Source organism: Macrobrachium rosenbergii, chromosome 54 (genome assembly GCF_040412425.1).
Source record: "Macrobrachium rosenbergii isolate ZJJX-2024 chromosome 54, ASM4041242v1, whole genome shotgun sequence".
Classification (NCBI taxonomy): Eukaryota; Metazoa; Arthropoda; class Malacostraca; order Decapoda; family Palaemonidae; genus Macrobrachium; species Macrobrachium rosenbergii.
This window is the reverse complement of record NC_089794.1, coordinates 12,897,603-12,915,102: the sequence shown is the minus strand read 5'-3', so window position 1 is coordinate 12,915,102 and position 17,500 is coordinate 12,897,603. Positions and strand designations below refer to the sequence as shown.

Here is a 17,500-nt window from a genome sequence, read left to right as displayed (position 1 = left end):
GTGGGCCACTTCGCTTTATCGAATGCTGTGGAAACATTCCTTTGTTTTGTTTCCGGGGAATTTTTATGCGTTTCTTACCTGCTCTTTTGGGTTCACTTCCTCTCTGATGGAGAATCTGGCGCACAGTATATGATTTATTATTATTATTATTATTATTCTGTTAAAACGGATGGCTGCATCGTTTTTTCTCCTCTTAACAAGGCATGCTGAACAGAGGATCTACTTCCTTCCATTATTATTATTATTATTATTATTATTATTATTATTATTATTATTCATTCGGAACAACCCAATATGTAACAAGAGAGAAAATGGAAAAAAGAAAATAATAAAACAATAACAAACAAAAACAATAAAAATAAAAATAAAAAAACACCCAAGCGAAGGAACGTGAAAACTGATGAAGATGAAACCAAATTATTTTTGTTTCTCCCAAAGTCTTTGTTTTTATTTGTTTGTTTCTACATACTTCAATGGACAAAAGGTTATTCCTAATAGTCGCTATTACTTTGGAGCGCCAAGTCCAGTTTTAAGTTGGAGATAGTTACCTGTAATTTAAAATTTCCGTCATAGCCCTAGAGCTAATCATTTATACGCTCATTTCTGTTCTGATAATCGTTCTTGTCAAATTTAATGTCTAAAATTAACTTTTATTTCCTCTGTAACTTTAATAATGGTGGGGCGGGGCATTTCTAGTCCTTTACTTACTAATTCAATAAAAATAATAATTTTCATTCCATTTACTGCAACAAAATCACGACTGACATAACAACTTCTTCAATGAAAGCCCAATTCGAGGCCCTAATTACTAATAAATATACCTAAAAATTAATAATACATAAGTTATTTAACAATCAAAATTAACAACAATATTCATAATTCACGGCTGGTATTGAGGGAAAAATGCAATTTTATTTATTGTAACTATGACACGTCATCTAAGGTCCAATGAGAACCATTGCTTTCCAATCAACAAAGCATAAAATAAATCATTTATAAGTTATATTTATCAATCCGAATTATTCATGAGGGTTATTCACTATTCACTGCTGACACATCACGCAAAACACCATCATCTCTCTGACTTTGAAGCCTAAGGAACAACTTGACCCTTTTTATATGCATTTCTTTGTAAAGCCATCTTGGAGATTTCGTTAGACCCTCGTTGTTATTCATGTCACGGCTTTCGTCCCTTGTTGGACGAAAGGGGTCGCCTCGTTTCTTTCTTGAGGGCGTCTTAAGACAAAGATCCTGTGGGAAAAGAAGGTGCGGGGAGAGAGAGAGAGAGAGAGAGAGAGAGAGAGAGAGAGAGAGAGAGAGAGAGAGAGAGAGAGAGAGAGCCTACAGGATTGAGTGCGTGAGTCGAAGGGGAATGGCGTGAGAGATAGTGCGATATATTAGGAAAGAAGTGTGCTGAGAGAGAGAGAGAGAGAGAGAGAGAGAGAGAGAGAGAGAGAGAGAGAGAGAGAGAGAGAGAGAGAGAGAGAGAGATTCAGAAATACAAAAACAAAGATAGGTAGAGAGCAAGAACTTAGGAGAGAGGGAAAACATATGAGAGAGAGAGAGAGAGAGAGAGAGAGAGAGAGAGAGAGAGAGAGAGAGAGAGAGAGAGAGAGAGAGACGAAGGGGAATGGTGCGAGAGCTGGTGAGATACATGACAGAATAAGTGTGCTGAGAGAGAGAGAGAGAGAGAGAGAGATTTAGGAATACAAAGACAAAGATAAAGAGAGAAAGGGAAGGAAGTGAGACAGAACAAGATAAGAGAGAGAGAGAGAGAGAGAGAGAGAGAGAGAGAGAGAGAGAGAGAGAGGGGGAGGGTTTAGGAATACAATAACAAAGATAGAGGGGGAGGAAGGAAGTGAGACAGAGAGAGAGAGAGAGAGAGAGAGAGAGAGATACAATAACAAAGATAGAGGGAGAGAGGGAAGGAAGTGAGACAGAACAAGATAAGGGGAGAGAGAGAGAGAGAGAGAGAGAGAGAGAGAGAGAGAGAGAGAGAGAGAGAGAGATTTAGAAATACAATAACAAAGATAGAGGGAGAGAGGGAAGGAAGTGAGACAGAACAAGATAAGGAGAGAGAGAGAGAGAGAGAGAGAGAGAGAGAGAGAGAGAGAGAGAGAGAGAGAGAGAGATTTAGAAATACAATAACAAAGAGAGAGACAGAACAAGAGGAGAGAGAGAACAAGAGAACAAAGAGAGAGGAGAGAGAGAGAGAGGAAGAGGTTTAGAATACAATAACAAAGATAGAGGGGAGAGAGGGAAGGAAGTAAGACAGAACAAGAGAGAGAGAGAGAGAGAGAGAGAGAGAGAGAGAGAGAGAGAGAGAGAGAGAGAGAGAGAGAGATTTAGAAATACAATAACAAAGATAGAGGGAGAGAGGGAAGGAAGTGAGACAGAACAAGATAAGGAGAGAGAGAGAGAGAGAGAGAGAGAGAGAGAGAGAGAGAGAGAGAGAGAGAGAGAGAGAGAGAGAAAGAGCTGAATAAAATGCCCTTTGTGTGAGGAAATCCTTAAGCCCCGAATGACCCGTCAAGGGCTTCTCCGTCCAAGACGCTGTCTTAGAGGAACCACCTGTGCCCGTGTGTCAACTAACAGTGCCTCCGAAGGGATTAAGGCGCCCCTCGATTCACGCTTCGGTCCTGAAGACGGCGAGGACCGAAGGAGTAGCATGGAAGGTCATGGATGTGGAAAAAATGAGGTGAATGTTGATGCGAATGGCAGATGCGGTGTGTTACAAAGCAAATGCATTTAGGAACGTACGAGAGAGAGAGAGAGAGAGAGAGAGAGAGAGAGAGAGAGAGAGAGAGAGAGAGAGAGAGAGAGAGAGAGAGAGACTAAAGTTTTCGTGGATGGATAAATATGCAGATAAGTAAATAACTGGCTACATATATCAAAAGTCTTTAGTATGAATCTTCATTTTTCAAAATGTTTTAATTTTCATTTTTCAAAATCTATTAATTTTCGTTTTTCAAAAGAATTAATTTTCATTTTTCAAAATGTATTAATTTTTATTTTTCATAATGTATTAATATAATTTAACACTATTCTAACAAGATTGGTTACTAAATGCAAACAGTTGAATAATGTTCTTAAAACATACATTTCGCATTATTTTCCTACCTTCCGACACTATTTTAACTCCAATTTTATACTGTTCAATACATAGCGACAATTTCATTTACTGCTCTAACGATCTTAAACTGCTAACAATCAGTGCCAATCTATAAGCCTCCTCCCGTAAAAGGGGTGGCATCAGGGAATAAAGAGGACGATAGTCACTGGCGCATTCACCCCCTGACTGTTTAATGAAGTATGAACTCATGTATGTGGAAGCCTTCCATATCATTAGACTGTTTGTGTACCTACACAAAAGGCTCACCACTGTGTACCTACACAAAAGGCTCATTCAAGTAGGTCAAGGTCCCATATTTCACAACTCTTCCAACTCTAACTTGCACGTTACCTGTCACGCCATTATTTTATATATATGTATATGTGCATATTATTACATTTATGTGATTTTATATATGTGTATATGTATATATATATATATATATATATATATATATATATATATATATATATGTATATATATAAAACATTATTATGTGTATATATTTATTATATATGTATATATCCACATATATGTATATATACACATGTATGTGTATATACATACATACACACATATATAGACACAATACAACATATACATATATATACACATATATATATAAATAATTATACATATGTATACATATATATACAATATATATATATATATATATATATATATATATATATATATATATATATATATATATATATATGTTATTTATATATAAAGTATAACGACATGAATGTAATAATGAACATTGCAACATTACTTACCTCGTTTCAAGGTGTTAGCGGTCGCACTTGGAGCCAAGTAGGCTTCAGTCGGATCTTCTAGAATCGCTTGTCTGATTTTTATTACAAATCTCAGCCCCTCGACCTGAAGCGAGAAGGATTGGGAGTAATGAGATGAGGATTCTAGAATCATTATCCTGCGACTTATTTGATGGTTCATTGATTTTGACTTTGTTGAGGTTATTATGACAATAATCACTGTTATCATGAACAGTATTTATGACACTGTAGGAGTACAGTTTACAATATTAATGATAACGCTCACGATAAAGGTTATAATAATAATAATGAAATTGCATTAACACTAGTTACTATAATAATAATAAAAATAATAATAATTATTATTTCTATTATTACTATTATTATTATTATCATTGTTGGAAATAGTAGTAAACTCACAGTCGTCTTCACATCAACCAACATGACAGAGTAATCACGTCTCTCTCTCTCTCTCTCTCTCTCTCTCTCTCTCTCTCTCTCTCTCTCTCTCTCAAACTCAGTCGCGACCTTCAGCAGTCCAGTAACAACTAGATATCCCAAATTCACTACTCGGCTCCAAGGAATACAGAGGAGTCCTTGAGGAAAAGTGCCTGAACCGTTCCTTTCCTCACACAGCTCAGGGATCGAACGCTTTTGGACAAAAGGAGTGCTATAGCCTTTGCCAACATGAGAGAGAGAGAGAGAGAGAGAGAGAGAGAGAGAGAGAGAGAGAGAGAGAGAGAGGTGTAATTACTACGCATAATAAAAACTGAAAAGGCAAATCCTGACAAATCCTGGCTTACAATTACAACAAAAACAGCAGGAGTTAACTACAACAAACAAAAAGAACAAGACAAGGAATGGGTGTCATTTTTCTTCATCTCGAATTTCCCCCTTATTCTTAGTTCATAAAGAATTCTATAAATGAGAATAATTATGATCATATTCTAGAGATCATTCTTATGCCTGCCTGAGGATGTAACAAATCTGAGAAGTGTAGCTTAGTAGAAAGAACATAAAAATAAATATATTAAATAATTAAATCAACAAATAAATAGAAAAAAATCAAAACAGAACAAATTTCGACATAAACTGAAAAGCGCCCAAAAAATAAATAAGCAAAATCTGAAACTCCAGGCAAATAACGACGAATAAAACGTAGAAAATATATAAAAATAAGATAACAGAGAAATATAAAAATATACGATAAGAAGACAATGAATAAAATATGATAGTATATAAAAACACAAACACAAAACTGAAGCGTGAAGAACATTTATATTGAATGATTCTATACATGGAAGTGGCATTAATACTTCCAAGGTCTCAGATGCAGATTATGCAAATAAAGTATCATCATCATCATCATCAGTTTGCAATTAGCCTTGCATGATGCAATTAAAGCTTAAGCGAGGTATCTCATACTGGTACCCTTGGTGGTAACCTGATACCCGGTACTATGGAACGGTAACCTAATCCCCAACACGGTAGTATAAGAGAGAGTCGAGACGGAGAGGTACTTTTGCAAAAGGCCAGTGGTGATAGAATCTTCAGTGGGTTGGATAACGGCGCGTTTAATTGTGGGGTTGTTTACCCTAGACTATCGTTGTTACACAGAAAAATAAGAAAATGTATATATATTATTGTTGCTGTTGTTGTTGTAAACAAACAAACTTACTGTTTACAAAAGTCAAGCCTCTGAATCATTTGCGGTTTACGACGATCATATTCGCATAGGTTTGATTGGGAATGGCCTTCAATTTGGAAGTTTACGAGTGTTTAGAGAGAGAGAGAGAGAGAGAGAGAGAGAGAGAGAGAGAGAGAGAGAGAGAGAGAACCGAAACAATACGGGTACAAAAAAAGTAAAACAAAAAAAGATCCTTAGAACGACTGTTGACCAAACAGCAGCTTCCCTATGTAATCAGTGCCAACGGGGTCCCTTTTGGAAAGGGTAGGGATGGGGTAGGGGAAGGGGGGAGGGGGGGCTGGACGGGAGGGACACATGCGCAGACCAACCATGAATAATTAATGAATAAAAATACCCCGTGACGTCACCACGAACCACCAAAGGAATCCTTTGATGTTTGCCGACGGACGGAGACGGGAGTCCTAAAGCTCGGACTTTTTCATATATATCTGATGAATGTGTGTGTAGCCTTTGAGTTGGGAACTCTCTCTCTCTCTCTCTCTCTCTCTCTCTCTCTCTCTCTCTCTCTCTCTCTCTCATTTTGAGACTGGGAATGATATAAAAATAACTGTAATCTCCCTATTCAGGAATAACCCAATAATAACCAAATGTTACTTTCCCTCTTTCCTTGATTGCAATGTAAGAACTCTCTCTGTCTCTCTCTCTCTCTCTCTCCTTCTTTGTTGATATTCAATTAACCTCTCTACCTCTCCCTTTCCATTATTTTGTGCTTTGCTTTCTCTACTTCGTGTCTGTCTCTGTAAAGGGAGCACAGTGTCACCCTGTTTTGAGAGGAAAGTGATATGATGTCTTTCTTGCGAATTATCTTCGTATCTGAGAAGATACTTCTCTTGCAAGAGGGTGTACGTGTCTTTAAGAATGTTTTTATTTCTGCAATTTATCTGTTTGAGGAGGGAGGCTTACTGTCTCATCCTGGCTCTCATAAGATCTCATCCATATTTTTTTCTCTCTCTCTCGTTTAATTGAGATTTATCTTCTACTCTCGCTTTACTTCACTAATGGGCCTCTGATCCTCAATAACATATTTTGTTTCGTTTGTTTAATGTCCTCATTAGTTTCTTTTTGTATCACTCACAGACCTTGTTTGTTTGTGTATTATTCAAAGATTTTTCTATGATACGATTTTTATTTGTTTAGGCTGATTCCAGCCTACGATATCTGTTTAACAATTTCATTATAATCAAGTGCTTCTTTATTTCTTTGACTTAGATCTGTAAAGAGCTGTTTGTTTCTTTTGTTTGGGTTCTCAAGAATTTTCCTGTTTGTTCCATTGTGTATGGTATAAGATAAATAGCTCTTTGTTTAAGGCCTCCAAGGCTTTGTTTGTTTCTTGTTGAAGGAAGAAGAGAATCTTTATTCATTTTCATTTGGTCCTCATATTGTTTTTGTTTATTCACGTCTATTCATTTCCTCAGGGATACTTGTTTTGCTTAGTCCTATCTGATTTGAAAGGATGTGTTTGTTTCTCCATTAAATGTGTTCGTTCCTTTATTTACTTATCTGTATTATTTATAGTCGACGATAATTTACTCGTTCATTTGTTCACAGTCCTCATGTATTCTGTTGCTCATGGTCAAGGATTTATTTGTTTCTTTGTTTACATTTCTCACAATTTTACCTTTGCAGAAGGATTCTCACATTCTTTGTTCTCCTCTCCAAATATCTGATTTCGTTTATTAGCCGAGGGTACCTTCCTCCTAAAATGATATATATATATATATATATATATATATATATATATATATATATATATATATATATATATATATATATATATATATAGTTTATATACGTTATATTGTTGCAGACATACATTGTACACACGCCTACGAGTTATGCGAGAGCTGCACACACACACACACATATATATATATATAGAGAGAGAGAGGAACAAATAAAAGAATAAAAAGACAACTAATTCAAGAAATAATTAAGCACATGCCAGCAATATAATTCAGACCGCAATTCCCTTTAGTGCAAATGACAAACGGTTAACCATACATTAAACTTACCTTCACGTTGACTCCAGGACCAGAGGTTCCCCCAAAACCAGGTATGGGGTGGTCTATTAGGTTGACCAATTTGTATGGCTGACTGAACGGATGTCTCTCATTGTCCTTCATCAAGAGTGAAGTCAGGTCACTCGCTTGCTGGGTAAACTGGCAGCCTCCCCAGAGGGCACTGTTGATGGACATACCTTAATTAAACTATAAATTCACTTGAATGTTTATTTTATTACAGATTAGATATCATATTTAAGTCTAGAGTATTAGCTGATAAATGGCGTGTTTAAAGGAACTTGATTCAGTAATCAGCTTATGAGCTCATCATTTACAGATCAAGAGGATTATCTAGTAAGTATGTTATTAACTGCTACAACTTGCTTGGATGGAGGGAGTGGATTCACTTACGTCTCAAAAAGCTATCCTGGGTTGAACACAAAATTTTGTGAGGGGTTGGACGAATGTTCAAGGAAAAGTTTGTTGCATTTTGAAAACAATATCTACACACTGCAAAACAAAGCAAACTCCTGATGTAAAACTGCAAGTGTGTGTGTGTGTGTGTGTGTGTGTGTGTGTGTGTGTGTGTGTGTGTGTGTGTGTGTGCCATAAAAATCTCAACCTGTAATATCACGTTCAGGTTAGCACAAAAATAATTTCTACTGGTAAATTTGGCCAATAAGATTTTTTTTACCTTAGAGATAATTTATAACTTTATTTTATCTTCTTAATAGTTTATCATAAATAAAAAAAAATGATTAGGCTCCTCTCCAAAAACGAAGTTTACTGCTATTAAAATTTGTTTAGTCAGAAACTGACCAAGACAGATATTCTGTAGAGATATATCTGTTTGACATTTTATTCTTCATAAAGTTCATCAAGATTAAGTTTACATATAAAATCAACGAAGATTTATCGTACCTTTTATATTTTCATCAAATAATTATTCAAGATTTAGTTGCTACGTACGAGTGAAGAGATCTTCATATTTCATTTATTCTTAGGGAATAAGTAGATTCTTTAGTTTAGTTCGTAAAATCCACATAAAATCAAAATTAACTTCTTTACGAGAGCCAACAAAATTTTCTATTGTTTCCTATAAATTTTCAGAAAAGTCATCAATAACAAGAAGGTTCTTTACAGATCAACGAAATTTCCTCCCCTCTATTTTTCATCAGAAAGAAGACGGGATTTTCAATCTTATTTTATATCTCATTTCTTTTCAAAGAATAAATAAAAATAGAATCACTATAAAAACCATATATTTCTTATCTTCTATTTTTTAGAATATTAATTAAGATTCATTTCTTGACAGAAGTAGAAGATATTTCTATGTATTTCCTTATTCTCAGAAAACTAATTAACATCAACTTCCTTCACACAATCAAATAAAAACTCCATCTTAATATTTTTCCCCTCAGAAAATGGATCAAGATCAAATTCCTTTACAGAAATCAAAGAGATTTCTTCATCCTCCCCTTTTTTATACATATTTTTCAGTCCAAGAATCAACATGAAAGGAAATGCGGGGCGATTCGTTATGCAAATTAGCAGGTAAATTAAGAGCTATTTACAAAGGTACGTTCATTCATGGGGACAAAGGTCTCATTGTCTGGTAAAATCGGAGGAAAAAGGAGAGACTTGGGGGGGGGGAGAGACGGGGGATACACGTCACTCCTTTGGCAAAATGACAAGACTGAATGGCCTCTGGTAAAATTAAATGTCTTGAGGGTAATTCTTGATCTCTCTCTCTCTCTCTCTCTCTCTCTCTCTCTCTCTTTTAGTCTGTTAATTAAACTGTGTACCTTTGCTTCGGTTTAAAGATATCTGACTCTCTCTCTCTCCATTCTTTCTTCCTATCCATCCTTCTTTTGCTTATTCTATGGAATGCGCATTCTCTCTCTCTCTCTCTCTCTCTCTCTCTCTCTCTCTCTCTCTCTCTCTCCTTATTCTACTCATTCAAAGGAATGTGCACTTTTTGTATCACCTCTCTCTCTCTCTCTCTCTCTCTCTCTCTCTCTCTCTCTCTCTCTCTCTCCTTATTTTACTCACACAAAAGAATATGCACTTTTCCTCTCTCTCTCCTTTCTCAAGTTGCGCTGAAGAACTAAGGTTCTTCAGCCAATGTCCTTCAGGCTATGGCATTACACATTTATCCATCAGAGATTAGCAACTTGAGGATTGGTATGTTCAAGGACTTCGTTTTGCTCTTCCACCAAGCTCGAGAATTCTTTCCTTGCTTTCATTTTCCCTCCTCTATTCTTACGTTTCCCGTCACACGACGAATAGTTTATCGTTTCAAATATGTATTTATAAATATTACACAGATTAACACTTATGTTATACATACATATATAAAACATGTATGTGTGTGTGTGTGTGGGTGTGTGTGTGTATTTCCACAACCAGCTCTCTGGAAACACTTTACCTTAAATATATACAGTGATAGCTTATCTTCATAGAAATTGTTTATTGTTCATGAATGCTAACTTCTAACACGACAGTAAAATTATATTTTTATTATACTCCCCATCTAAAACACCTAATCCTAAGTAAAAACACAATGCACGCAGGTAAATTTGGACCACGTTTCTTACAGATTTTGGGAAAAGCAAAAAAGAAAAAAGAATAAATAAAAAAAATCGTTCCAGATTTCGACATGGTTCCCAAAACCCGCGAATTAAGCGACCCGCAAATCGCAGGCTCCCGGGCGCTGGCACTTAACACCCGGAGGATAATCCCGATTGTAAACGCCCAGTTGCTTTTTTTTCTCTCTCTCTCTCTCTCTCTCTCTCTCTCTCTCTCTCTCTCTCTCTCTCTCTCTCTCTTCGCGTTGTTTTACATTTTCTGTCAGATTATTATATCGCTGTTTTATTTTCTTTTATGTGAATTCAACATCTTGCAGTTAGTCGACTGTTGTAGGTGGCAGCCAGGGTGGGGAAGGTGTGGGGGAAGTCCGCTAGCAACCCCATCTCAATACTGAATCCGGAGGAATAATAAAAACTTGCAGTTGATATAAATATATATATATGTACAGTATGTATAAATATATATACATATATATATATACACAGTATATATATTTGTATAATATATGTGTGTATGTGAATGTATATATACACGTATATATTATACATATATACATATATATATATATATATATATATATATATATATATATATATATATATATATATATATATATATATATATATATATATATATATATATTCACACACATTGAAGTCAGTGGCATTACTTTCAGAGGCTATCAATTTATTTAGACTTTGAAAAAAAAAAAAAGAAATACTGATTGATTCAATGTCTAAATAAAATGATATTCTCTAAAAATTATGCCAATAACTACAGTATAAGGGAGAAAATATGCCCAAATAGCATATACAGTACATATATACATATATAATGTGTGTGAGTGTGTGTGTGTGTGTGTGATTGACAATACGTACATCCGAATTTCCTCTCGTAAAAAAGCACACCACACCCTCCATCGCCGCCCCCAAAACAAAAAATCCAATAAATAATTAAAATACAAAATCTCCATCTGAAAGACTCCTCCTGTTTCCTCCCGAGAGATCTTCCGACGACGCCGCTAAGGCTCAGAGGCGCGTAGGGAAGCCGGCCGAAATCGCCTCTACTTTGACCTGGTAACCATTAGTTAAAATGTCGAGCCGAACGGCTCGTTATATTTAACGCGGGGCCATTCGTTATAGCTCGCCTTCGGCTGCGCATTAAATCATACTATTATGCCCGAGTATGTCGTGGCACGTACCCCCTTGTCTAGCACGCCGTGTTTCACTCTTTATGCCTTTCGTTGAAGACATTAATATCATTATGATTATTATTATTATATTAGCCGGAGTGGTGGTGGAAGAGATGTTATCATTATCAAGATTATTATCCAATTATTTTCGTTGCTGCTGTTCGTGGTAATTTAAGTATTCATTTGCTTTACTGCATATTATTATTATTATTATACATTGTTATTATTATTTCGGGAGAAACCCCTCTTTTAAGCAAGTAATGTTAAATGAAATTGTTGCAACAGCTGCAATAATTAGAAAAATAGAGAAGACTCTATACAAATTAAATGCAGCTGATGCAGAAATTTCATTTAAGATTACCTATTATTATTATTATTATTATTATTATTATTATTATTATTATTATTATTATTATTTAAAAATTACCTACTGTAGCACGAGTCTTGAAATGTAGATACAAATCGACAGTTATTTATGGGTACATATATCTAAAAATAAATCTCTAGAGAGGTTTCGGGAATCTGTTTGAGTTTCTCCATTATTATTATCATTATTATTATAGCCGAGAATTAAAAGCCACAGTAGTGTTAAAAATTTATTTATTATTATTATTATTATTATTATTATTATTATCATTATTATTATTATATTATTATATTAAAATTAAAAGTTTTAAATAAAATTTTATTATTATTATTATTATTATTTATTATTATTATTATTATTATTATTATTATTATTATTATTATTATAGCCGAGAATTAAAAGCCACAGCAGTGTTAAAAAATTATTATTATTATTATTATTATTATTATTATTATTATTATTATTATTATTATTATTATTATTATTATAGCCGAGAATTAAAAGCCACAGTAGTGTTAAAAATTATTATTATTATTATTATTATTATTATTATTATTATTATTATTATTATTATTATTATTAAAGTAGTGTTAAAAATAGTTTAAAAAATTTAAGAACAGAGTTAAAAATGCTACGGAGTAGTATCTGAAAGTCTCTACTTAGCATTTTTAACTCTGTTCTTAAATATTTTTAACACTGCTGTGGCATTCAATTCTCGATATTATAGCCCCGTTACAGGGGTTCCTTGGTTCATTATTATTATTATTATTATTATTATTATTATTATTATTATTATTATTATTATTATTATTTTATTATTATTATTATTATTACTGTTTCAGTCAGACTGATAAGGAGAATCGAATAGGTTCTCAAAAGCTCTCATTTTATATATAATTTTAATATATATTTACATCATTATCGGCCCATCACCATTATTATTATTATTATTATTATTGGGTAATCATCCAATGTCAATTTTCCTTTCATGTATGACCTTCTATCATATGTGATTTTTTCTTAAAATAATTAACTCTCTCTCTCTCTCTCTCTCTCTCTCTCTCTCTCTCTCTCTCTCTCTCTCTCTCTCTCTCTCTCTCTATCGTCTCAAATCTTGAAGAAACTAGAGAAAAACGTCTTTAGCCCAAGGCAGTACCTAATTGAATTTCTTTAATGTGTAAAAACTCTACAATAACCCGAGAATGCTTTTTTAAAACATATTTTTAAATGTATCAAGAAACTGTGAGCTGTGGAAATTTTCTGACATTACCTGATTCCTGAGTGTTTACAAAACTGAAGGAATAGAGTGAGGGAGGTTAAAAAAAATGGTCAAACTGTTATAAGACTGTTTTCTGAATTTACGTTGTAATAACTTAAAGTTGGAAGTCTTACAGAGAGAGAGAGAGAGAGAGAGCTATATAAAATTATCCAGCAAGAGAAGAAAGTTTAAAGAGAGAAAGACTCCTATACATGAAATTATCCAACAATAGATGAAAGTTTAAATTCATATACAAGACAGTATATATACAGTATGCATATATTATATATATATATATATATATATATATATATATATATATATATATATATATATATATATATAATACACACACACACAACAATGCTATGACCTCTCTAGCTACGATGTTCTTTCTCTACCTCTATGATTCCATTAATAATCTTTTGTGTCGGCAAGTAACCTTGTTATAATTTTTTCTTCCAGTCCTGAGTCAAGAATCTTGGGTAACTCTGAAATGGGAACTTGAGTTGAAGTGAGGCATGTTATGGACTGAATAGTAATGCCGGAGAGAGAGAGAGAGAGAGAGAGAGAGAGAGAGAGAGAGAGAGAGAGAGAGAGAGAGAGAGAGAGAGAGAGAGAGAGAGCTTGTCAATTACAGAGATTTCCAAGTAACTAGTCTTGTTATCGTTCAATATAAACTTCTCTTGTTATCGTTCCGTATCAACTAGTGAGCCAATATATATATATATATATATATATATATATATATATATATATATATATATATATATATATATATATATATACATACTTGTGTATATATATATATATATATATATATATATATATACACATGTACATATGTGCATGTAAACATATAAATATTGGTAGAGGTCACAATAGCTGCCTTGCATTCAACCCGGACCGAATTATATATATTAATGCCTTTCCCTCTTTTGTGACTGTATAAATCCTGCAAGTGCCATCAGCGCGGGAGAGAGACTTTTAATAGAAGATTGGCACATTGCCTTTGGGGTCAATTTCCTGCCAGATTTATGATAAGCCTTTCATCTGGTCCCATCTTAACCCTCTCAGACTGAATGGGAAATGATGACCCCATCTCCATTGATTTTCCACTTCAATTCTGAATCTAAAACGTTGAAAAATAGAGGATAAAATTCCCAACATGAATGCAAGTGAAAACTGGAAGGTGGGGAGGGAGGGAAGGAGGGAGGGTTATAGGAGTACCCTCACTACATTCAACTGGGGAAAATAATGACTTATCGTCGGAAACGACGAGGACCACTCGCATTAAATTGGTGAAAGCGGTTGTAGTAAATAAGTGGCCTTCTCTATATAAAGGCACTTGAGAGGACGTGGGTCGAGAGACGGATGAGGACGTAAAGGGCTGAAAAATCCTCTCGATGCCCGCGACGATCTGCCCTTCTTCCCCGGGGAAAGACCTCGCACAACAATGGTTGGATTCTTAACTCATAGAAATGGACTAGATGAGTTTTTTTATTATTATTTGTCGTTTTTTTGTTTTATTATGTTTAAATCTGTTGAAGGGAGATGACCATTAGCAAAGAGGGAAAAAGAGGGATGTCTGAAAATTGAACTTACCATTATATGGTTACGAGAGTCGAGACAGACCCGAAACTGATGAAATTATTATATAATTCACCTCACTCTTTCAATTTTCCGTAATCGTTTGTTCATACTAATAATTATAATTATGCATTTATAGTATAAAATTATACAACTAGAAATGGATAATTTAATGGAATATGTTTCAAAGTCACATAAAATGATAGTTTTCGTGTAACCGTAAGATTTAAAGTCAGTTGATTCTTCAGGAATGAGAGCAAGTAAGACTAACAACACATTTGTTTCATACTGTTGTTGGTGCATCAGCTGTCAGTTTCAAATACTTGAAATAAGCCGTCGAACGAAGGAACTTTTGAGTGAATGAATATAACCTCGAGTGAATATATAAGCCTTCGGATGAATAACTCTTCGAGTGAATAAACCTTCCTCTCTAAACCAGAGTTCCGGGGTATGATATTGTCATATGCTGAGAAACTTAAAGAACCGTAAGAAAAAGGAATCTCTCTCTCCCCAATTATAAAATGACATGAAGACAAACAAATAAACTGAAAAAAAAGAGATTAGACGGAAACAAAAAAAGAAACAAACAAACAAGCAAAAAGATAAAGAAAAGCATTGCTTTACTGCATGTATCCACCCTTCCAGCTTTGACTTCTTACTTCTTCTATTTATCTGGTTCCCCGTATTTTCAACATGTATATTTTTTATGATCCTCTTTCGATGTTTTGATTTTTTTGCTTTTACTTTCTAATTTTCGTCTTTCAATTTCTTAAGTCTATTGGAACATGATATGAAGTACTGACCATTATATTATTGCCTTATTACCTTGTAAAATAGGTCTGGGTTAAAAATATTTTGAGGGGAAAACAATTATCAAGATTAAAAATTATTTTTCAGGAAAACAATCACTAGTGCCCGAGGTACCCGCCACCCTTGTTTTATTCAAATCTGATAAAAATAAAATGTTGACCTTTAAACCGACCTGTAACATTGGAAAATACGTCAAGGTAAAATATATTTTGGAAGACGTCTCATAATAATGGGATAAAAATTAAATGGGAAAGTAATTTATAAAATGTTATATCACCTGCATCCTTGGACCTTTCGCTCCTATTACTGTACCTCCTTTCATATTCTCTTTCTTCCATCTTACTTTCCACCCTCTCCTAACAATTGATTCATAGCTCAACTGGGAGGTTTTCCTCCTGTTACACCTTTCAAACCTTTTACTGTCAATTTCCGTTTCAGCGCTGAATGACCTCATAGGTTCCAGTGCTTGGCCTTTGTCCTAAATTCTATATTTAATTCAACTATATATCCATGCATCCTTGGAAAATAGGTCAATATCAAATATATTCGTGGAAAATAATCACCACCCACTAAAGTTCTGACCTACTAAGATTGACCAAAATCAGATGATAAAAAAAGATAATGAGAAGCAGAGGAATAATAAAATAATAAGCATCGCATCATAGATATTGCCAAACATAGGCCAAACAATAATAACAATAACAAACGTTACCACATAACAGAACTGTCGCACGTAGACCTACGTAACGCCTATGTAAATTGGCATGAGAAGGAATAAGCCGATGTCTGGGAAAACACTTGCAAACCACGTCCAGCCTCCTAAGGACTTCCATACATCTCAATCTGCGCAAAAGGACCATGAGGCATGATGGGATTTCTCCTGCAGGATTATGGAAATGGGGCGGGGGATAGGATGTGATAGGAGGAGTAGGATAATGGAAGGGGGAAGGATAGTGGAAGGGATAGGAGCAGGAAAATCTGAACTGGGGATAGGATAATGGATGGGGGACGCAACGCACAAAGAATAGGATAGAAGCCAGAAAATGAAGTTGGGGGATAGGTCAGGACAGGACAGGATAATGGTAGGGATAGGATAGGATAATGGTAGGGTATAGGATAGGATAGGAAAATGGTATGGGATAGGGTAGGATAATGGTAGGGGATAGGATAGAATAGGACAGGATAGGATATTGGTAGGGTATAGGATAGGATAGCAAAATCGTAGGGGATAGGATAGGATAATAGTAGGGGATAGGATAGGATAACAGGGGACAGGATATGCTGGGATAATGGTAGGGGATAGGATAGAAAAGGACAGGATAGGATAATGGCAGAGTATAGGATAGGATAGCAAAATGGTAAGGGATAGGGTAGGATAATGGTAGGGGACAGGATAGAATAGGATAGGATAAGACAGGATAATGGTAGAGTATAGGATAGGATAGCAAATTGGTAAGGGATAAGATAGGCTGGAATAATGGTAGAGAAAGGAATATGGAATGAGGCAGGAGTCTATAAAGTGTACGGGAAAGTGAGGAACATGTAAGAAGAGCAGGATAAAGGAACGACAATGGAAGGGAATGGTCGAAAGAAACTGAAGAGAAGAATGGAGATAGGGTTATAGAAGAAGAGTAGGACACGTGCTTCTGGAGGAGGACAATGAATCGGAAGAGGGACAGATAATAAAGTAGATGGTCAGGAGTAAATGGATAGGAGGAAAGGGAATGAGAAGAGGAAATATATGAACAAGGACAAGAGGCATCCATGCATAAGAAGGTGAAGAATTAGAATATATATATATATATATATATATATATATATATATATATATATATATATATATATATATATATATATATATAGATAGAGAGAGAGAGAGAGAGAGAGAGAGAGAGAGAGAGAGAGAGAGAGGCCTAATAAATTCTGATATGGAATGAAAGACGTATTAATGTAGAAATAAATGGCCTACATATACAAGATACGCAGGAGTGCTTGCAAGATATAAGCGAATGAGGCAGTGAGTGTGATCGACAACCTGCTGATAACCTGCGTAGTTGTCTGATGTTCGTGGAAGCTTTCCGCACAGGGACTTACCCAC

The 17,500-nt window shown here is 34.8% G+C and overlaps 2 protein-coding genes across 3 annotated transcripts in view; one reads left to right on the top strand and one right to left on the bottom strand.

Moving 5' to 3' along the window:
- Positions 1 to 17,500, bottom strand: part of LOC136834756 (uncharacterized) — a 350,563-nt gene that overhangs the window by 205,588 nt on the left and 127,475 nt on the right. Inside the window, exons 4-5 of the mRNA XM_067097363.1 lie at positions 7,609 to 7,777; positions 3,892 to 3,994 (exon numbers count right to left, since the gene is read on the bottom strand). Of these exons, the coding sequence (XP_066953464.1) occupies positions 3,892 to 3,994; positions 7,609 to 7,777 (272 nt within the window). The remainder of the gene's footprint in view (positions 1 to 3,891; positions 3,995 to 7,608; positions 7,778 to 17,500) is intronic.
- The window catches only part of LOC136834755 (protein Wnt-16-like), a 344,423-nt gene that overhangs the window by 230,906 nt on the left and 96,017 nt on the right, over positions 1 to 17,500 (top strand). The window lies entirely within an intron of this gene.